Genomic DNA, 22,647 nt, shown 5'->3' on the forward strand with positions numbered 1-22,647 from the left:
GCCGTGCGGCCCGGAAGCCCGCGGCGGTGCGGGGGCTGTTTCTCGTACCGCTGGTCCGGGGGCTTTCCCGGGCGGAGCGCTGGGGCAGCCGGCAGCGCAGGAGGCACCGGGGACCCCCGGCCGGGCCCCTCCGGGTGACCGCGCCTCGCATCCCCGCGGGAACGAGCTTGTTTTCCCTCGGAGCCTTCCTCCGATACTTCGGTTTCCATCTCTTGCCGACTTCCCTCAGGCACTTTTTTTTTTTTTCTTTCCTTAAATCTGTTGAAGTTGCTTTAAGGATTTGCCAGAACGTCTGGATTGGGTCTGCTCGCCATTTAGCAGCGAGGAATCTTCCCGTTGCTGCCCACCCTGGGAGTGATTTCATTAGTCTAAGTTTCCTTCACTTGTGGCTAATTCTCCTTTGCTGTCTTTAAAAATACCAGCAAAACAGATCTACCAAACTTCTACAGAAACTTTAAGCCACACTTACATCTTTCTGTAGAGATTATTGGGCCTGCCTGGTTACGAATTTCTCCTTTTTAACAGGTTTTTAAGGTGGAGTGCGCTTACTCTTGTTAGCTCTTTTCCGTGAGAAGGCATGGCTCCGCTAAAGGTGCACGGACCTGTCCGGATGCGCAGCATGCAGACTGGGATTACAAAATGGAAAGAAGGGAGCTTTGAAATTGTGGAGAAGGACAACAAAGTGAGTCTAGTGGTTCACTACAATGTTGGAGGAATTCCAAAGACGTTTCAGGTACACCAAATATTAAGGCTTTTGTTTGAGCAGTGCATGGATTGTGCTCTTTTTGTGAACAGCTGTCCTCTTCAAGGCTATTAAGTGTCACGCAAACTTCCTTCTGTCACTGTTCCTTGTTCCTCGTTTCCTGAACACTAATCCCTTTGTATAACTCTCCTCTAAATTATTCACGTGTATTGTTAAAGGACCTGCCAAGATCGGCATTGAGATGCCACTGAATGGGAAGAACCAAAAAGCAGAGAAAAGTTACCAAAGTATATAGCATCATGGCTCGCGTGTTCAGATTTTTGGAATGTTTCTGTTACTGGCACATTTGCAGCATCTAGAGGTGAAGATCCTGAACGCTTTGTGCTAGCTGTTTTCCTAGATGAAGAGTGAGGGTGTTAACACACTTGTAACCTCTTGCTTGTTTATACAAGACTACTGGATGGCTATTGTTACAGCTTTGGGTTTTAAATATGCCAGGCAACGTGGTTTCCTCGCTGGAAGGCTGAAGCAGATCACCGTTAAAGAGTCTCTTGCAATATTCAGCCTGAATTGCCTTTTTTTTTCATTCTGTAGTTGTTTTCAGCTCAGTCTTTCTAGTTTTTTGTGCAAAATGCCCCAAATTGAAAGAATGCAAAGGAGTGGTTTTCTGTAAGAAATTCCTATCTGATTTAAAAATATGTAGAGCATGATATAAGAGCAGTTGGAAGAAAAGAAAAAAAAAAAATCCTATCATATTTAGGAACTTTGTAACAGCCTAAACCGATCTGAATGTTGGCTTCTGCTTTTTTGTGCCACACTTGTTTTTCAGCCGTAGTGTTCACCAGACCTTTCTCTGGGCCATTTATTTCTGCATGCGGACTCGGTGAAAAAAAGTTCACTTTATTTTTGAAAAACCAGGTTTTGCTGCCTCGGTGTGCTCAGAGTCTCAGCACTGTCAGCCTGTGTTGTCTTGGAATCGAGGCGTGAGAAAATCATTAGCTGTGGGTAATTCCTACCTCTGTTACTGTAGACTTGAAAAGAATCGTTGGCCTTCTCGTGTGTGATGCTGTGGCTGCACATTTGATTTAATCCAGGGTTGGACTGTGTTGTGCCTGAGAAGAGTGGTCTCTTCTTCCCCTCGTACCTTCCCTGGTGCTTGTTCTCACACGCTCCTTTCTGCCTGGATGAGCGTTAACGTGACGCGACAGTGACTCGAAAGGTGCTTCCGTGGGGAGGATGAGCCTGTAGAACAGCTAACCATGGCCTAAAGGGGCAGGTTTTGCTCCCAGCCTCTCACATCTGCTGGCTCTGGCACTCCTCGGATCTCTCTGCGAGCTCAGTGGAGGGTTTTCACGTGAATTAATTCAGGGAGAGGACCAAACGTGAGATCTGGTGGAGGGAGTGATACGGCACCATGCACCTAGGACCGCGGCAGAGAAGGAGGAGGAAATGCCGCATCTGTAGACCAATTATTTTTGTTTGGATGGTGGTTATTTTTCAGCGGGATCTGCTTTCTGCTCCTGGTCATCTTGAAGCAACACAGACACTGGCACAGGCGCGTTGGTGGGAGAGAGCAGCAGGCAGGGAGAGCTGCCTGCCCCTCACGCTGCAGGCTTGTGCTTGGGTGTAGTTTGTGTGAGTCGGCCCCAGTCTGTCACAGAGCTCTTGTGTGCTGCTTCAGGCATGACAAATTCCTGATAATTTTGCTTTAGAAGTACCATTTCCTTTTTTTGACAAGTTGCTCTGGGAGAACTGTGGGCGATTTCCCCACTTTTTTTTTTTTTTTTTTGCTTTTCTGTAATGGAATATTTGGGATGGATCCAGGGTTATATTTTTTTCTACAGTGACTGGTGCGTCATCAAATTTCTTATGTCAGATGGTATGTTTTACTGATGTTTCAGAGCTTTGACTAAGTTGTCCTAGGTGCTAGATATGTACTAAGAGCAATTTCGTTTACCGCCACCTCCCAAGACTTTGACGCTGGCTGGGTCATAACAGGTGCATGGAGAGTACAGGTGGATCCCTCTCACAATAGCATTTTGAGTTGAAGTAGGTGGTTTTGCACCGAGATGGTGAAGTAACTGTAATCCCTTTGCACTGGGCTCAATGTTTTAAGAGAGGATGAAAAATTTGGAGCCCCCTTTTCAATCCTTAAGTCTTTGAACACATTTTTTAGCTTATATTTAAAAAAAAAAAAAAACAAACCAAAACCACACACCCCCCCAAAAAAAAACCCCAAAATGCAAGGATTGAGCACAAGGTATTTCAGAAGTGTAATTTTTCCCAGCAAAATAAACCCTTAGTTTCTGATTGAGGTGGTTTTCCAGCCTCTCTTATAAACTGCTCTTGTGTCTAGATTGGCTTTCCAAGAAGCTAGAGATCTGCATGGAAAAATATAAATCCTTCTGATGGATGTGGAGTGCCTTTTACTATCTCAGTCTTTTATAAACCTGAACAAATTTAAGTAAAAATCAGGAATTATTTTTCTTTTTAAACTTGCGTATCATTTGAAGGGGACAAGACAGGTTCTAGCGCAATGTATAGCAAAACTTCGGCATTGGAGCGTAATTAGTGTTTGAGTCTATTCATTCATCATCGTTATTTAGACCGGTAGTGTGGCAGTATGCAGGTCAGGCCAAATTAGGAGAAGACTCCAATCTGATGGGCAGTGTTTTACTCTGTCTTGTGTATTGCCTAACGACCTCAGCTGTAGTTCCCAGGCTTGTATGAAGCATTGAGTGTAGCAATATACTGGCATGGAGGTCGTTGCGTAGCTAGTGCCTGGTCTCAGGCAAGGCTGAACAAGCGGCTGCAAAATGAAGAATTAAGTGAAAAAGGAGAAGGGGATTGGAAATGAGAGTATGCTTAGGTATGTATTGTCAAACGTCCATGCAGGCTGCAGATGTGAGATATTCTTTTGCTGCTTCTGCTTTAGGGGTTACCCTCAACCTGCGTGGATAGTAGAGCCTCTTCTGAACAGCCAGTTCTTATAGGTGACTTAGCATGAAGCAACAATTAAGTAATGATATACTAAAGTAGCAGTGACATCATTAGAGAACACAAATTCTTATTAAAATTATTCTTGTGCTTGACCATAACCCTGAAAGTTTTGACACCACTTAATTGTTATAATGTTGCATATAGGCTAAGCGTGTTTCTTGTTGACTTTCTCCCTCAGCAAATTTTTTAAGCTACCTCGCATCTGTCTTCCCTGAGAGCAAATTATAAAGCAAGTAGAAGTTTGTACTTAACATTTAAAACTTTCCCCGTCTTAAAGCATATTTCAGACTTGATGTGGAAGTTTCAGACCGCTAAATGGGGACCGTATTGAAATTCTTTTTCCTTTATGTTCAAAAGTGTCACGCTCAATAGGAAAGCAAGTTTCAGAAAGCTTATCCAGGAATGTAGGGACTGTTGAGCTCTAGTGATACTGTCCTCTCAGTTCTGTCAGCTTCCAAGATCACTGATTGCATTAATTCTGTGAGGCTTAATGTTTGCTCGAAATGGGGTAAGGAGAACTATTTCAGTGCAAGTGCCTCTTACCCTCTCTATTTGAAGTGTTTTGTTTGAGTTTGTAAGTATCTCGGCTTTTTAAAAATGGATTTATGTTTATAGTCACTTTCTTGGTTTCAGCTAAGCCATAACATTAAAACTGTGACCTTACGACCAAATGGTAGAAAACTGTGCTGCCTGATGCTAACACTAAAGGATACCAGCTTCCTGACAATTGATAAGGTACCATTTAAAGATGCAAATGAAATGCGGATGTACTTGGATGCAGTCCATCAAGACAGGGTTCATACTGGTAAGTGCAGTTGTCGTAAATCATGCTAATAATGGTTTGGAGAGGGATTGATGCTGTGTTTTCTTTTTTTCATCTTTAGCCATTTCATCTTCCTTGTCTTGCTGACTTTCTTTGCACTTGTGTAAATGCTTCTTTCCGGCCCTAAACCCCAATTTTTGTTATATGCCTTTCTCATAAGGTCCCTTTGTCATGCAGAGGTTAAACTTGTAGGAATTGTTTTTGTTGTAAGTATGTTGGTATTTGAAAAACTCTTGTCTGTTTATCACACATGCATAGCCTCTTTCCTTTTTATTTTACCTCTTATTTTATTTTGTTCTTTTTAAGGATAGGAACTTTACTGCCAACTGAGTAAATGACCAATATAAGGGATATCCATAAACTGTGCTTATGTCTGTGCACTCAGAATATTGTACTGTCTGTTGGCAAGAAATCTAGTGTGTGCCTTCCAAAATCAACTCCAGCTAAATAACATCTTACAAATAAGAATGCCAGCCAGTTAAATGACAATTCAAATCAAATGTTGTGTACTTTTCCTGTCAGCTGGGAAACCCTCTCAGGGATCTGGCAGCTTTGGAGGTGTGCTGGGCAGCAGGACCACACAGAAGGAAGCTAATAGGCAATTCTCTTATATAGAGAACCAGGTTTGTTTAATTGTTCGAATTTTTCCTCTCCTTTAATTTTATTTAATTCATTTCCTCCTCTCATTCTCTTATTGTATGTTGTAATAGAACTGCGTTTTGCATCCAAAGTCTTTGTACTCTAGAGGGCTTGGAATAGATGTGTACAGGGTGGTTGGCAATGGTGTGTCTTGCTCGTGAGGAGCCATATATTCTGTACGAATAAGAAAGGTCAGCATCTGTCTCTGGAAGACAGAATATGTTCTTTGTGCTGAGCTATCAGCCAGTCAGGCAGAAAAGAAGCAGAAATAGAGGGAAAGTGCATGATTAAGACTTGCTTCTCACATAGTTCTGCATATCTCTCTGCTTATACTGACCACCTTATGTAGCAGCTGAACGTTATAGTCAGCATAGGTCTATAATGAGTTTAGCAGACTTCAGCCAAATGTATATATTGAAAAGCTGCTGAGCCTGTTTTGTATCAGAATGAAGTTACTGAATTTGTGACATTCTACTCAGATTTTTGTGTAAATTTTGCAGACTTTTCCCCAGAAGTGGTTTTCCTTCAAAGTATTTTTGTTCTTCCTTTTCTCTCTTCGTAACACAGATTTCATGATGTATCTAATGGCTTTAATTTACTTTGTTATCTCTGTGAATATACTTGTATTACCACCCCAAGGGAGAATATTTTTGACATTGTCCCAAAACAAATTTTACATGTTGCTTAAAGGCAATCTCATAGTAAAAACATTAAGGCTGCTTATGCAGCAGTAAGATATATTGATCAACGCTCCTTAGTCAACCAGCTATTAGGTCTTTCCATTGCATGGGCCAAGGCTGTCAGGGCACTGTTCTAATTGTGTGGGGTTTAATATGGCGCCTTTTTTTTTTTGTTTTAAAATATCACCCAGAATTGATCTGGGGATAGTTGGAAATCATGCCTTGGGTTTTTTAATGTCAAAGCATTGTAAAAACTAAAGTTACCGTTGGAAAATGAGAAGGGACATAGGTTACTGCAGTAGAGTTTCATGTTTATGACTTGCACTGATACAGTCAAAATTTTACTTATGTCAAATTAGTGTAAAACTATTAGAAGTAGCATTTTTCTGCTTTTGGTTGCTACACTGTAGCAAGTAAAGCAGTGGCGTAAATGCTAGATTAAAGATGGTCATGTTTTCACTGTTTCGGTTGTCTCCCTGCCCCCCTCCACTTGGGTTTTGCAGACTCCTCCCAAAAGAGTGACCGTGGAAAGTAAGGAGGAAAATCCATTTCGCAAGGTACTGGGTACCCCAGCGAGAGCGTCGGTTAAGAACTCTGCTGGCACTGGAACACCTAGCAACAGGGTGAACATTTCAGCATCTCCTGCGTCATCAGTCCCTCACAGGACGGGCTTGTTAGAGAATCGGTAGGAGTGTTGTCCTCTTGTTATGATATTGTTAAAATTTAGCTCTTTATAGAGCTGCAGGTGGAACTCAGTACACCTAGAAGTAAGAAGGGAATATGTTTCTTCCTCTGGTTTTGCTGTTACTTTTAACAGGATGTTAATACATGCTTTTCTAGCCTCTGGCTGGTACTGGCACTAGAGCTTTATGAACAACTTAAGAGTTGGGCAGACCAAATTCTTCTCTGTATGCTATGTTATAAAAGTGGAGATTGTGGAAGATAGGTGCAAAATGCACAGAAAGCATTGAGGAGTTCTGTTCAGTTGGAAGAGGATCATTTACTAGCCTTTCTGAAAGAATGACCACTGCAAAAATTTTCTGTCATCAGTGAAAAGAGGAAAAGAACACAACCTCCTGGTTCAGAAATGAGTGAAGATTATCCCAAAGAGAATGATTCTTCAACGTAAGCAACTGTTGTTTCTAGTTACTGATTTTAACCTCTTTGTTCATTTGTAAAGGTGAATTTTTTTGAAAAGAATGCTTGGGTATTTCCTGTCTCAGCAACGTGGTACAGGCCAGCCACTGATGAACTTCTGAACACACTGAGTGCTTGAAACGGTGCTTGTGTTCAGAATTAATGAGGGAAATACAACCTGCTGTAGCAGTTGATTTTCAGGAACTGGCACATACAAATTTTGTGTCATCTTTCTTTTGTCAGTTCAGTCAGGATTGTCATGTGCTATACGTGTACAGCAATAGGTGCCTTCCTTATTGAACTTGCTTTGATCCTTTTCAAAACAAAATTTGTAATGGGAAATCGCCATTTGGAGAATAAGCTCAATGTGTTTGAAATCTCTTTTAATCATAAGTAAGAAGGCTTGTTTAAATGAATTGGTTAAACTTATCTGTGAGTACAGTTTAACTGTTCCATAGTCAAGTGTTAAAGGTGATAGGAGATAAATGCTTTAAAACAAGTTGTGAATGTCAAGCAGGAATATCCTTTATCTTCTATAATTGCACTGACTTCCACTCTTGTTTATCTGTAGGAATAATAAAGCCTTGAGTGATCCAGCATGGAAGTATTTGAACAGTAGCAGAGAGAAACAGTTGAATCTGAAGCAGGCAGAGGAAAATAGGACATCAGGTAAAAAAATAAAAGTAAAACCAAGTGTTACCTGGCTTCGACCAGTACGATTTCACCCCTTTAATGTTGGTTTAGAAAGTTGCTGCAGAGGTGGTTTTCCTAATCTGCTTTCCCTTTGCCTCTAACTTTCTTGCTTCCTACAGAGCCATATATGAGATGCAAGCAACTTCCCTTCATTTTCAAAACCTGTCCTGTAGTGTGGCCCTGACCTTTAGGGTGCTGATGCCAGCCCACGTGCCGGCTTGCTTGAAAATTCAACAAGCAGCTTCAAACTTTGCTCCAAGCTGCCCTTCCCCTTGGGAGGAGGGGATTCCTGGAAACACCTAAGGATTTTCTTTTTGCTTGCTTGCTTGTTTATTTTTAAAACTCTCCTTTGCTGTTAATGCACCGTTCTTCAGTTTTACTAATAAATACTGAACAAAGAGGGGAATGCATAAAGGGGAATGCATTCAAGATCTTGTTTTTATGGGAAATGTTGCTGAATGCATTCTTTTTTTTAGTGCAGCTCTGATGGCATAAACATCTTGCTGGAGGAGCCAGTAAGGTGAATTTTATTTCTGAATGAAAAGCTGGTTTGCTCTTTAGAGTCAAAATCAGAATCTGTGAGCATATACCTGCAAGTTCAGGTAACAGTATTGTGAACTTCCTTCATATATCTGCATTTTTGAAAGTTGAATGGCTCAAACCACATCAAGCTGGGATAGAAGCAAATGTTTATTCATTATCCAAACTAAATTACGCTGTCATTCACCATAATAGGTGGGGGTTTGACTCTAGAGAGCATTTTTTTTTTAATGTGGCACCATCTGAGCTGTTTAGAGTCTCAGGATCTGACACAATACTATCAGAACAGTGAAACAATCACATTTTGCCCCAAGCATAGTAATTTACTGTGGAATATGGAGTGGGAAGAGAAACTGTTTTCACTTCTGTACATTTACCTTGAATTTTGAGAGCACTGTATTGGAAATCATTAGTGAGTTTTCTGTTACGTGTGTCTTGTATATTTGAACAAGAGGTGGATATTTATTATCTTTCAGATACTTAAGACCATTCAATGACTTTTTCATATTTCACATTGCAATTTGGATTTGATGGAGATTATGATATTAAATTCAATTAAAACTCCAGCATGTCTTTACTTACATATGATTAATATTTGCATTAGTACTTCTGTGTATGTGTGTTAGTACTTTCCCAGCCGATTCTGGAAAATGGTATTTGAGGATTTGTAAACCTTTTGACTGAATACTTTTAAACAAGTTGTATATTGTATAAACAGCTGAATTACCTGGAATAAAATGACATCCCTCTCTTTCTATTTTTCAAGGTGTTTTACCACTGCAGTCATCATCCTTCTATGGTAGTCGGTCCTCATCAAAAGAGTACTCCACTGGCAGTTCCACCCTGGACAGGTAGGACTGATTCACTAGTATGAACTGCAAATGGCAGTTCTTTCCCAGGAGTTAGGATCTTCAGTTTCCTGTGTGTTTATCATGTGGTATATAGCTTATATGCATAAAATGTGTATGTATGTGTATATTATTTCCCCCCAGGAGTACAATCTAGGTATTCAGTGTGGCTACAGGTGCTCTTAATTACACCTACAAACTCCAGTTAATGCTTGCTGACTTCGATAGACTTTTTGATAGACTTTCTAAAATCACTCAAGTCTATTACAGTCATTGTGTGTGACTGATCCGGATGATAACTAAACTCTAGATGGTTCAAATTCTATATAAACTCTGGAACTTTAGACTGAATCTTTGCTTCATTTTTCCCAAGTAGATAAATGGTATGAAACTCTATATTTTAATAACTATTTTAGTAATACTGGATCCTGCTGAGTTTGGGATTCTTCTGTGTTAGATGCTGTGCAATCAAACTGTCAGTCTCTGCCCTAGATAGATGAGATACAAGATCAAGGAAGAAAAGAAGCACTGTCCATGCTTACACATGAGGGACTGAGGTCCAGAGTTATTAGGTTACAAGAATGAGAGGCTGAAAATGAAGACTCCAGCCCAGATGTGAATTTTAAGCATATTTTGGGAGCAGTGATCTCGTGCTACACAATCATTTTTCTTCTCATCATACAGTGTGGGGAATTATTAAACATCTTAAAGACAAAAGACTTGGTTACACTGAATGCACGCCTGTGGATGTAAGGAAATTTAACCAAACAAAGTATTTAAGTGCTCTGGAAAGAAATTCCCTCTCTCGCACCTCTTTTGCATTATGATACATGCCAGTTATCTTGGGTGGCTTCACCAGTCCTTGTCTTCTATTGTGATAAAATTCCAGTGTCATAGACTATAGCCATTTAAGGAAGAGCATTAGAAATCTTCTTATCCTTTTATGTTTTTAGGTCTAGTGTATCCAGCCAGACTCCTTCAGCCAAAAGAAGCCTGGGATTTCTTTCTCAGCCTGCCCCTCTTTCTGTTAAAAAAATGAGATCTAATCAAGATTACACAGGGTGGAATAAACCCCGAGTGCCCCTTGCTACCCATCCTCAACAACAATTACAAGGGTAAATTTAATTTTCTTTATCTAGCATACACACTGTGATGATCAGAACATGCACATTCTTGTTATAATTATTTAATGAAAAAAAAAAATCCTGGAAGTGATGAACAGTGAGACGGGGAACACTTTCCCAAGTTTGGAAAATAGGTATTCTTAAATACACTTCCTGAGAATTTCAGAGATACAGTAATTTCAGATAATTCATGTTCCTTTCATTCACTTTCATGATTCATCTCTCTGTCTTGTGTATATACACACTTTTTAAAAATTTTAATTATAGAAACTCATGGGCGCTTTCCTGATAAACGCCGCCTCCCATGAGTTTTCAGTTTCATTTGAAGATCAGGAGGACAACTCCAGTAGGAAACTCTGTGGGGAGTGGCTGGGGTGAATGTCTTACACATCAGTGGTGCTGTGTTTAACACTGGCATGTTTACACATTGACATCCATACTGTGTTCAGTTGTCGTCTTTTTTTTTCTTTTTTTTCCAGATTTTCAAACTTGGGAAACACCTGCTATATGAACGCCATTCTACAGTCCCTGTTTTCAATTCAGTCTTTTGCTAATGATTTGCTCAAGCAGGGTATCCCATGGAAAAAAATTCCACTCAATGCCCTTATCAGGTAAAATTCACTTTCTGGGAAGGATATTTTCTCTTTCATTACTGAGAAACTAGTTTTGTAATACTGAAACACCTTTGTACAGGGTAATTTGCCTGTGTAGATAATAAAATAAATCCTAGAGCTTTCTGTATTTTGGAGTTTTACCTTAGTAATAGGAAGTAGGCCCTGAAAAATTGCAGTGCTGAGTTACAGGCAGTCTTTTATATCTTCTGCTGTATTTTTAGTGGCAGAGTAAGATGCTTCAGAAGAAAATGCAAGGAACTGCAAAATAAATAGATGCAGAATAACTTCTTTTTAAAGCATTACCAGCTAGAGTTTAAGCTGGTCCTGATAGGTGAGGGCTTATGCCTTTTTGGAAAATATCCTTTGTCTGGTAGCTGTGGAGGGTGTTCGAGTTTTGCATACTTAATCTTTTTCTAAATTCAGCTGAACTCTCAGTTCAGTCAAAGCTCACGTCAAGAAGCTCCAAAGTTTTCTGTAATATGTAAAACTCTCCTTTCTCTTTGAAATTTTGAGTTCCTGTGCCATTCGGATTCCATTGTATATCTGTCAGAAAGACAAACTGCTGTTTGCTCTGTGTACCACACTCTGCCATTTGGGATTTTTATTATGTATGCTCTTGTGTACCTTGTTTCTTTTCTCTCACTAAAGATTCAGGATTCTCAGAACCACGTCTTTTTTAATTTCATAGTCTTTTATATCTTTTGGAGTAATTTCCGGTTTTGCTGTGTGTTCTTGAATTCTTCCTATGCGCTTTGGGATCAGAGGTTGTTCCACGTACCCCTTGAAATGCCCTTTCCCTAACTTTTGTAGAGGGACCTCTGAAGCTTGTGCCCCACATACCTAAGGGTGAACTGTGTGGGTAGAGCTTGTGCCATAGTACCTCTGAAGGAGCGCAGCGTATGATCCTGTGCCTAAGTACAAGTTAGAATTGATGCTTGGTACTTCTGCTTTGGCTTCTATTGGTTTTGGTATGGGCGCTTGATCTAACTTGACAAATGTTTCTCTGGTTGAAAAGCAATTGCCCATGGACTGCTTTGTGGTGAAAAATGTGTGTTTCCTAACATGCTTCACTGAGCAGCTGTAGAGGGTTAGGAGAGCACATGGTGTTACTGTAGCTCAGCAGAACAGGAGAAACTTCTTGAGCTGCAGTAAACTGATCAGCTTCTTTGGGTAACTATTAGTTGTTGGTTTGGGGTGGGAGGGGATTGCACAGGTCTCTTCTGTCTGTATTTTTGTGTGTGTGTGTGTGTGATGAAACATGACATCTTCCCATCACCTTCCCATGTACGTACTATGACTGAAACTGTTGTGCTTGGAATATATTGGGTGTGTATTTGCTGTGAAATTGTAAAGCAATTGTAAAAGGTAACTAAATGGCAATAACTGAGAGGCACAGGTAAAGTCAATTTCAACAGTTCTTTAACAAAGTTACCAGTAACACTATATATAGCTTGAACCAAGGAACTCCTCCTGGCTCTTTTTGTTATAGCTTTTTTCTGCTCCATTGTAATGTTTTACTGCCAAAAGAAGTAAGGCTTGAAAGCGAGTGGAAATTTAAAAATAAAGAAATAAATAGAAACCAGTCTGACCATGCAAGTTGAATTTAATGATTTTGTGTTGCTTATTTTTGGTGCCATGTGATTTCGTATCTCCTATCAATACAGATGTTTTCAAAAAGCATTGTGGGGGGTTTTTTACTCGTTGTAAAAGATATAGCAGAAACAGCAGTTTACAGAACTTCGTAAGACTTTTCTCTTTACCTTAAAAGATTGTGGAATTTTTTTTGATCATTTGGGTCCTGTGCCAATGATGGCTTCAAATGAGATTTCAAAATACTTGAAATGGAAAAGGTTAATTATATATGAGATATTTTCATACAGAACCCCAAAACCACTTAGCACAGGAGAAAAGCTTTTAGAGACTCTTAAAATGAGGTATCATGAGTTTCATTTTGCTTCTCTAAAGTCCTGGAAAGCCAATCAGTGTTTCATTGCATTGACTTCTACAGACGTTTTGCCCATCTGCTTGCTAAAAAGGATGTCTGCAGCGCTGAGGTTAAGAAAGAGCTGCTCAAGAAGGTGAAAAGTGCCATTTCAGCTACTGCAGAGAGATTTTCTGGGTACATGCAGAACGTAAGTACCATATTGTCTAGAAACAATTATGTGTAATTTGTTCAGTGTTTGCACTGCATTGAACTCCTGTCAAGCTTCAACTCTATTTGACAGTGACTTGAGCTTTTGATTGAATGACAACGATTGCCTCCTGTTTATCAGAGCAGAACTGCCTTAGTATTGCTGAATGCTATGAACTAAAACATAATTTCCCCAGTCTGTGTGTGTTTAAGAGAAAGATATTGAATTAAGTTGTGCAAAATCACTTTGATGAGTTTACCCCATCTCTAGGATGCACACGAGTTCTTGAGCCAGTGCCTGGATCAGCTGAAGGAAGACATGGAAAAGTTAAACAAAACTTGGAAGAGTGAGCCAGTCCCTAATGAGGACAATTCACCTGGACGGGCTTCTGATGACCTCTCAGCTACCAAAGTTTATACATGTCCGGTTATCAGTAACTTAGAGTTTGAGGTTCAGCATTCTATCATTTGCAAAATGTAAGTATGCTTGAGAGATTTTCTCATATTTACCTTAAAAGAATGGGAACTGTTTCCATCTTACGTGACTTCATCTGCAGACTATAACTAGAACTAAGAACTGTGGCTTTTCCAAAGCTGGATATTTAGAAAAAGTTCTATGGTCCAGAAAAGCTGTAAACCACACTGTCTGCTGTGACAAGCCTTCTTTAAACAGGCTCATACCATCTGGTTCTACATTACATATTGAGTGGAGAGCCTGTGTGCTTTGCTTTTTGTGTACCGGTTGTATGAGAATAGGGAGAAAAGGGGGTTTCAGCCAAGTAATGTTTCTTCTTAAAAAAAATGGGAAGCCACGTTTTTAATTTGTTCTTTCAAAGGGCTTCCAGTAAATGGCATTTACTTCTGTCTCTCTGGGTTATTATGGAAAAAGATGTAAACCAGCGTGTCTGGGCATTCGTTGTGTGTGAGCTGTGCGACAGATTCACATACAGGATGCTTGCATTCCACAAAGTTTTCATGAGCGAAGATATTTGAGAATATGACTTCGTGTGTACAGCATTACTTCCCTAAAATAAGTAAAAGTAAATTACATGCAGGTAATAATTATTGAAGACAAATGACTGACAGTCCGTCCTCGTTGTGTCCTGTCCGTCCCCCCCCCCAAAAAAAAAGCATAAGAAAATTGAGATTTTTTTTATTTCTTTTAGATGGACTCTACTATTTTGTTTCTAAGAACAGTTTGAAAGTATTTCTAGGCTTTCCCTTCTTCTAGGCTGAACTTGCTTCTTTTCTTCTAAGAATGCTAAATGAAGACTTGTTCAGCTATGCAGTGGTCACTTTGATTTCCTGTGTACCTGATCACTTGCCTCTCCAAAGCAGTCTGTGGGTTTTTTGTTCTCACCCTTACAGAAATGTTTTTTTCAGCTTATAAAGCATGAAAGTGAAATCCCAAAATTCAACTTTGTCATAAGCATCAAACAGTTTCATTTTGATGAGTAAAAATAGATCAATCAAGAGATGTATATTTACTGGGAAGTTACTTTAGCCTAAAAAATGTAATTTGTCACTGATTTAAAGTATATTTTTCATCAGGCTTACAGAAGTGTGTTTCTTTTTTAGGTGTGGTGAAACAGTCACTAAACGAGAACAGTTTAATGACCTCTCCATTGACCTTCCTCGAAGAAAGAAATTGCTTCCTTCCCGATCAATCCAGGATTCCCTTGACCTCTTTTTTCGGGTAAATAGTTCGGGGGCGGGGGAATTATTCACTGTGGAGTATGTGTAGGCTATGTACCATATGGAAATTTTGATTGTCTAGCTGATTATTAGTTTCTATGCCAGTGATTACAGGCATGTGAAATAATTAACTTTGCACTTTTTTCAGGTTTGTACATTAACGGTATACAGGAGTTTTTATTGTAAAATGCTGTGCAGAAATTAACTGATCCTCACAATACTGCTGTGAAATAGGTAAACTTCCCTGTTTTGTGGTGGAAGAGTTGAGGCGTAAACAAATACAAAGGAAAGAAGGGAGGCTGTCAGATTGAGATAATCGCTCAGGAATTGCTGCTTCCTCTCCTGGGCTAGGATGCTTCCACAGCTTATGTACTGGCCTAAAGTAGCGTGGAGGGAAAAGGCCATGCAGATATAATAATTTAAAAAACAGTTGTAATATTTGGATGCTCATCCTATAAGATTCAAGGTGAGGTTTCTGAAAGCTGAAAATGAGTGTTACGTCTGTGAATTAGTGTCGTATTTTGTCGTATCTTGAGACAGACCTGTGGTTTTTCTCTGTTTAGTGTTTTCAACAGGTAGAATAATCGATGAGCTTATTCTTCTAGAAGCTGGTGGAGGTCTTACAATTTTAAAAAAAATTTTAAATCATAGTGGTGTCATTTGGCCTCACTTAAAGAAAAGGGCTGTAGAAATGTTTGATGACAAAGTCATAGTTTCAGCACAGTGATGCTTCCCCTTTTGCCGTCTGTTCAAAACTCTACTCTGGCGCAGCACATCCTTGACAAGTTTAGATGAGGATAGCTTTTCAGGAACAAAGTTGAGGTTTTGAACATGAGAGAGAAAACTTCATGACAAATTATCCTTCACCAAAGGTTATTAGGAAAAAAACCCACAACTGTGTATGGGAGAGAAAACTAAACTTTGCAACATTGTCCCCTCTCTTTGGAAGCTAATTTGTCTCAGCTGTGGCTAAATCAGGCTTGCAGGAAAGAAGTCCACCTGTATCAGTGGATATGTTGTCAAACTGTAAGCTCTGCTTCCTGTTCTCCTATCAGATGCCCTCTTGTTAGGTCATGTCGAAAGTTATTATACTTTTAAGTGCAACTGCTGTTTTGAAGAGCTTCTGTGACAGCCCAAAGCGATATGCTTTCTACTGAGATCTGTCTGGGTCTTTTGTTCTTTTCTGTCCTCTTAAACAGGCAGAGGAGATCGAGTATTCCTGTGAGAAGTGCAATGGAAAGTCTGCTGTTGTCACACACAAGTTCAACAGGCTTCCCAGGTAAATGCTGACATCTGTTCCTCTCTTTCATGGAACCACATGTTACAAAAGTGCAAGCAAAAGTCCCTCGAAGAGTAAAGCTGGGAAAATGGGTAGGAAGGCATATATGGTGGTCAGCATGTGAGAAAAATGCACATGCAGACAGTAGTCTTCGTGCTTTCTTCAGTTCCCCTCTAAAGAAGCTCTTTTGGGCACCTTCTGCAATGCTTCTTTCTGCCTCCCTATTGCTACACAAGGAGGGCTGAGTTTTCCCCTTCCCCTTTTCTTGGGGTTTCTGGGATGTGAGGGAAGCGGAAACAGTAAATATATTCTGGAAGTTTAACATTTTGTGCTCAGCTGACCTGATGGGCAGGACTGAGTTGGAGGCATTAGTGCCTGAAGGTATATTGAGGGTTTTGCTTTGATCAATTAATTCTTCCCATGCTGATGCCTGTTTTCTCTCTCGGTAAGCACGGCACTTTGGGGAAGAAGGCAAACACTTTGAGGGTTAATGGCATGCTCAATGGTTTCTGACCTTATGGTTGGGTTTAGTTCATTACTTAGAGGGGAAGTGCTTGGAGGTAGGGATCATTTTCTCATGGGGTATAAAGCGAAATCTGTTGGATGACTTTATCTGGCCTATGTGCTTCTCGCAGGCATACTCATACTGAACCCAGTAACTTGGTAGTTAGCTTGTGTTTTGCTTAAATAGCATATTTATGCTAGCACTGCAAAACCCTTGTCAAAGTTTTTGAATATTAGCACAACATAAGTGATGATACAGCTGCATGATCTAAATAGACAGTACAAAGCACAGCATAAGTGAGAAGATTCAGTGTAAGGAAACCTTTCCAGGCTGTTTATACTGTTGGGATCAAAAGCTCTTTTAAAGAGGTGGTGTCATGACAGATAAACCAAGTACACATCTTGCACTGGGCACATTTCCTCCTCGGTTTTGGGCAGCTGTGTGATCCCTCCATCACAGTCTTGACTATCTGGGTGTAATACACTACCATTCTGGCCTGTAATGATAATATTTCGATTATTTCCTACTTCTTGCTGCGTAGTAGAAATAACGAGTTTGGCAAGAGCTGCTTGCTTCTGCTTGACTGAAGAGCAAGGTGATGCAGATCAAAGCAGGAAGCCTCTTGAGTCAGCAGAGTCTGCACTCTGCACCTTGCACAAAGTTAAGTGATGAACAGGAGAGTAATTACCTGTCTCTTGCCAGATAAGAGATGGATAGTGTTTCCCTACCACCCCAAAGTAATAATCTGGTTTAGAGTCAGGTGAATGCATTTTGTAAACAGGGCTAGTTGGATTTTGAATAGGTTTTCTCCAACTTCTGTCTTGAGATTAACGTTTGTCCTTCTCTCATATCTCTCAGGGTCCTGATTCTTCATCTGAAACGATACAGCTTCAATGTAGCATTGTCTCTCAATCATAAAGTCGGGCAGCAGGTGGTTATTCCAAGATACTTAACCCTGCTTTCACACTGTACAGAAAGCACTAGGCTGCCGCTGACGCTGGGATGGAGCGTCCATTCTGCAATGTAAGTGTACAACTTGTGATTGATCCATGCCACATTAAGCACATGTGCCACAAGGTAGGGAGTTGTCAGATCTCCAGAAGATGTCTGGGCAAGGAAACATTAAAATTATGTAGCCTCAGATGTGCACTGCTAGCTGGTAATGATGCCGTCATGAGAACATGTGTGGAAAGGAAGCACTGATAGAAGCAGCAGGAAGGGGGGGGGAATATTTGGTAAGATAATATTCTTCGCTGTCCTTGAAAATAACTTTCTATCCTTTTTAAGAGAGTTTCTGTTAGTAATGTCTAAAATTTATGCCTCTTGGTCCAAAACAATCTAGATTACCTTTCCCTTCACAGCAGACTTAACTTTGGAGACATAATGTCTTACCTTTTTCTGCTAATTTCCACTTGTACCTCCTGTGCTATCATTCATTTTTCGTTGTCTTTCCTGTGCCACTGTAGTATCTGAGCACATCACATGCTGAAAATGCTCTCTCCTTTTCCCTGTGACAGTTATTTCTGTACAGCTGCTTGTCCTGAGACACAGAGATTAAAAGTGCCAGTTGGCACATAGGAAGTCTCTGGCAGAATAAGGAACAAGAAACCCTCAGGTCTCTTGTGGTCCCTGCCGTAAAGATGTAGCCATGGTAGCCATGTGTAGCATTAGGACACATCTGGTGTGTATGTTCAGCAGTGTGGCACAAGTTCTTGTGCTGAATGTTTAGTGGTGGTTGAGATTTATGTGGATGTTTCCCAAGAGTCTGCTTTAACGATAGAAATCTTAAACACAACAAACAGCTTAAGCTAAGTAGAGCAGAAAAACTTGAAAATATGTTTGAAATAGCTTTCCAATGGCTTTTTTTAGTCATTGAAACCATTCTGATTGACCAGAGAGTGGAAGGGTAGCTAGGCTGGAGAGAAGCGGCCCTGACCTGAGGGGGAAGATTAGAAAAGATTTCTTCATTGGCAGCCATCTGCTGGATAGATGTGTAGTGATAGTGATGGACTTTGAGGAGCCCATGAAAGGAATAAATGGAGCAGGAAGTTTGTTTACAAGAATCTAGGTAAGGGAGAAGAAATGGAGACGTGGGACATGCCAGAAAACCAGCTGATCCAGACAGCAGCAGGAGACTGTGGTTTGGGAGCAGGAACTTGAGAGTTGGTAGGAATAAAAAATAAAGGAATGAATTGTCTTAACCTGGGAGCCCAAAGCCTTTAATTTGTGAGCTTGTCCCTAAGGGTGCATCACTAAGAAGTGAATCAAGTTTAAAGGATTATATATGGTTTTGAACAACTGTTGTATATTTATAGCATGATGGAGTTATTACTCCAAATCTAAGCAATTAGCGAGTACATAATGGTATTCTACTTGTTTCTTTGGTCATGGATTTGCATGCGTAGCAGACAAGTAAACACATTTTTTAAAGACTGTAACTGCTGCAATAAATACTTTGCTTTTTTTAATAGTTCCCGTCCATTGAAAGCCTCCCAAATGGTGAATTCCTGTACTATAAGCTCTTCCACACCTTGTAGGTGAGTTATAGCTCTGAAATGCCCGTGGCGTGGGGTTTCATGACATTTTTCAGCCATGATGTTCTAATTTTCTTCTTTAGTCTTTCCACTTTTTCTGTTTGTTTTCTTTTCTATTTTTTTTTCTGGTTTTTATATTGTAGTGAATTATTTCAGCTACTGTCTTTTTTCATCTCTGAGTTCTATTGTTACACGCTAGCTGAAATTAACATCAGTGTTACAATTTGGCTAGTCGGCATGATCACCTTAGCATTTCTTTTGAGAACCTTTGGGGACTTGTAAGTAAGCAAAGATGATTTTTTTTTTTATTTCCAGACGGAAGGCTAAGCATCAGAATGAGAAGTGGATTTAGTTTGTACAGATGATTTGTCAGGGCCAGATATCTTAAACTAGCTTGCATTTGTAGTTGCAAGTCACATGCATAAGAAGCAAAATGGTTTGTAATTCTACAGTCCAGCTCTCTCCTCTATGGAGCCCTGATGTGTGTTTTGGGAATAGGTGGTTGAGTTTATTTGCAAAGATGAGGGGGCATTGTTTTTACAGGCTGTTTTGAAAGGCCAGTTTTTGATATAGTGAAAAATGTGATATCACACTGGATAGTTTTGCATTGTGGAACACTTAAAGACCAGATATCCTAACTGAGCAGAAATCACGACTTCCCCAGGCACTTTTCTCTGCTGTTCTAAAGAAGAAAGAATCTATCTTAATGAAGGAGCAAACAGGAAAACTGAAAAATTTGTCTGCTTTTTATATCCTAGTAATGTTGTGGGAAGTCTTGTGTCCAGCTTGGTAAACTTCAGAAGTCAAGTGGTCTGTGCTGAGTTCCACATGTTGCTGTGGACTCGACTCAAACGCGTACTGTCTGGGATTGCTAGGTAATCGACTGCAGAATTCTTGGCCTTTGAAGCAAGAGCCACACACTTAGTAACTTTTAACATTGAAAGCTGATCTTGTAGGCTTGAAGTAGGTATGTCAGTTGACCTAGTAAATACACCTTTTCTGAAAACCCTGCCCGCTATGTTAATAAACTGTCACTGTCAGTCATTGCAGTTTGTTCCCCAAACATACTGCCCTGCAGTGTGAAAGTTGGGTGTAACACTTCTTTAACAGTTACTTTGAGACAGATTTGTACAATGTTATGAAGTTTGAAAGCCATGGTTTTAATTTACAGAAAATACACTTTCAAGTCAAAGAGCTCTGCGGCACTCTATGTAGATTCTGACAGTGATGATGAGCCGTTGAAACGCTCTGTTGCCCATAGCCAAAGGTTGTGTAATGTACAGAGCAGAGATCAGCAACAACTGCAAGAGGAGCCAGAAAAGGTAAGGGAAAAAAACACAAACTTTCATATACATAGTTCCTATATGTGCTCATGTCTGGCCTGTGCTTTTCTTAGCATAGACTGTGAGTAAAATTGATGTAAGATAATTTTTTTTTCTCCTAATTAGCACTGCAGTGCTGGAAGGGAGTGCTGTGCTAATTGACCTCTCCGTACAGTTGTGTTGGGTTCCCAGTGGGAACGGAGGTAATTGTGTTGCAACTGTACTTGAGATTTCAGGTTATGTCTACCAGCTGCTTAGCAGTTTTGTCAGTCCTTTGGGTAACTTTCACTAATAACGTTCCCAGGCTGATATATAATGGACTGTCAATAATAAAATTATGCAGTAAAGCCCTCAATTAATTTAGATCCAGTACAAGTTGCACTAAACAAAATAGTCAGTTGAGAATTTAAAAAGTGTGTCTTTTTAAACGCTTTTAGAAACTGAAGCTATCAGTCTTTGGAGGTGGACACGTGGAGATGTGTAGAGTTCATTGTGTGTGTGGCATAGTTCATTGTAGTGTAAGGGTGTGGTTAACTTCAAATTGCCTTTGAGCTCTTCGTTGTGACTAGTATTACTGTTGCCAGGCTATTTTTTGCCTCTATCAGGGCAGTGTATTTAGGGAGTAGATGAGTTGTGTGGGAAGGAACAATGACCCAGAAGGGAAACCAAGAAGCTTAGAGGATTATCTTGCAGTACCACTTTCTTCTGTTAAGAGTGTTGCAGGCCTAGTGCTTAGGGCAAGTGTCCTGCATCTCTGCTTCTCTAAAGTTGGTGACAATGTTCATGGGGTTATTTTAATCAAGCAAGAGACTTGTGGCCTTGATCGTGGCATTAAAGGACAGGCGTAAAGCTGGCTGACCAGCAATAGGTAACGAGAGGAAGGTATCTACAGTTTCTGATCTGATGGGAAGATCAAACCAAGGGAGGATCCTGATCCACTCAGTATTTAACAAATGATAAAATAGTTAATGAGTATTACATTTTCAGAAGACCCAGAGCTGGGAAGGGCTGCCATTATGACAAAGCGCAGAACTACAGTTAAGAATGATCTTGACAAGCCTCAGAAATTGCATAAAAATAGGAGGGGTTGTTCAGTAGGAACAGGCTAAAGGTGCTAATCTTAGCAGAACTAATTGACTGTAAATGCGGGATGGGAAGAGCTGGGAAAGCAGTGGGCCTTCAGAAAGGGCGTGAAAGGTGACAGTCGGTCACAAGGTCAGGCTGGTTGAAAACAGCAGTGTATTGACAGAGGCATAGCCTGCAGGCTGTGTGAAGTAACCCTACTTTTTTTCCTCAGCATAGAGCTTTAGCTGGAGTTCTGTATCCAGCTTTGGGCTCTGGACTGAAAAGAGTTATAGATTAATTGGAGAGGGGTTAGAGGAGAGGAACATGAATGGTTGGAGATCTAGAAAGGAAGATTTGGGGGGAAAGAGCAGGCAAGTGAACTTGGGTCGTTAGTTTAAGGAGAAACCTAAGCAGGGCTTGTGTCTTCAAGGAAGGGAAAGAAATTAATAGAAACACTTGAGCTGTTTTCCATGCCCATGGTGGGTAGAACAAGAATCAATAAATTGCAGACAGTAATTTTTGGGTTAAATATTAGGGAAAACTTCCTGATGCTTGGGGTGGAACGGATTGCTTTGTGAGAAAGCAGAAAACCCTTGCTGAAGGTCTTGGGAGCAGGGTAGGCAACTGCTGTCCTGCATGGCACATCTATAGCTGGCTGTGGGTGGGGGGAAGAAACTAGCTTGTCTGTGAAGTCCCTCTTATGTATAGAAAAAGTATTCCAAACTCTCCTAAATGATTCTTCCTCGAGTTCTGTTTGTGAGGAATCGTAGGTAGCTTCAACTGCACAAGCCCTGTGAGTACAGAAATTGTGGGAATAAAGCCTATTAATTTGAATAGCAAATTAATTATAGGCTTTCCAGCCTGCTGTTGAGGAGACAGTGATGTGGTGATAATTCCACAGAAGTGACTTTATTCTTTGTGGCTGTGCACATTGGCCACTCCTCAACCACAGGCCTGACCAGCCATCACTTATTAACCAGACCCTCTGTCCTTCTCAGTGTTGTCCTGGAAGGACCTGGTCCTTGGAAAAGTGGTATTGCTGCTGCTGCTGCACCTTTTCCCTCAGTATGCTTCTCATAGCAGCTGTGGACGGGGTTGCATTAGGGGCTTGGCAGTCACTTTGTAGGGCTGGTATGTCCCTTGCGGGGCACTGCTTGCACAACAGTCCTGCCGTGTGGGAGAACAGCTGGAACAGTGGGTGTGTATGACATTGGGTTGTAGGGACAGACAGCAGTTATCCAGCTAAAGTGGGCGGAACTGCAATTTCTGTGATTTCTGCCTCTGCAGATGAAGTAGTATTTGAAGTAGTTTTTAA

At 40.5% G+C, this 22,647-nt stretch overlaps 1 protein-coding gene across 4 annotated transcripts in view; it reads left to right on the top strand.

Moving 5' to 3' along the window:
• The first annotated feature begins 481 nt into the window (after positions 1-481).
• The window catches only part of USP37 (ubiquitin specific peptidase 37), a 33,744-nt gene continuing 11,578 nt past the window's right edge, over positions 482-22,647 (top strand). Inside the window, exons 1-16 of one of the 4 annotated variants that reach the window (XR_004842861.1) lie at positions 482-733; positions 4,337-4,508; positions 5,049-5,149; positions 6,349-6,530; positions 6,896-6,970; positions 7,554-7,651; positions 8,982-9,066; positions 10,017-10,178; positions 10,667-10,798; positions 12,810-12,933; positions 13,204-13,409; positions 14,511-14,628; positions 15,827-15,906; positions 17,270-17,434; positions 18,883-18,948; positions 20,117-20,267. Coding sequence is in view for 3 of the 4 variants with exons in the window: in XM_035901104.1 (XP_035756997.1) it covers positions 578-733; positions 4,337-4,508; positions 5,049-5,149; positions 6,349-6,530; positions 6,896-6,970; positions 7,554-7,651; positions 8,982-9,066; positions 10,017-10,178; positions 10,667-10,798; positions 12,810-12,933; positions 13,204-13,409; positions 14,511-14,628; positions 15,827-15,906; positions 17,270-17,434; positions 18,883-18,948; positions 20,117-20,267 (2,073 nt within the window). In the remaining variant the exon portion in view is untranslated. The remainder of the gene's footprint in view (positions 734-4,336; positions 4,509-5,048; positions 5,150-6,348; positions 6,531-6,895; positions 6,971-7,553; positions 7,652-8,981; positions 9,067-10,016; positions 10,179-10,666; positions 10,799-12,809; positions 12,934-13,203; positions 13,410-14,510; positions 14,629-15,826; positions 15,907-17,269; positions 17,435-18,882; positions 18,949-20,116; positions 20,268-22,647) is intronic. The other 3 variants (XM_035901104.1, XM_009645688.2, XM_035901103.1) reach the window with 3 other exon arrangements.

The sequence above is a fragment of the Egretta garzetta genome, unplaced genomic scaffold (assembly GCF_000687185.1).
Source record: "Egretta garzetta isolate BGI_Z169 unplaced genomic scaffold, ASM68718v1 scaffold219, whole genome shotgun sequence".
Taxonomy (NCBI): Eukaryota; Metazoa; Chordata; class Aves; order Pelecaniformes; family Ardeidae; genus Egretta; species Egretta garzetta.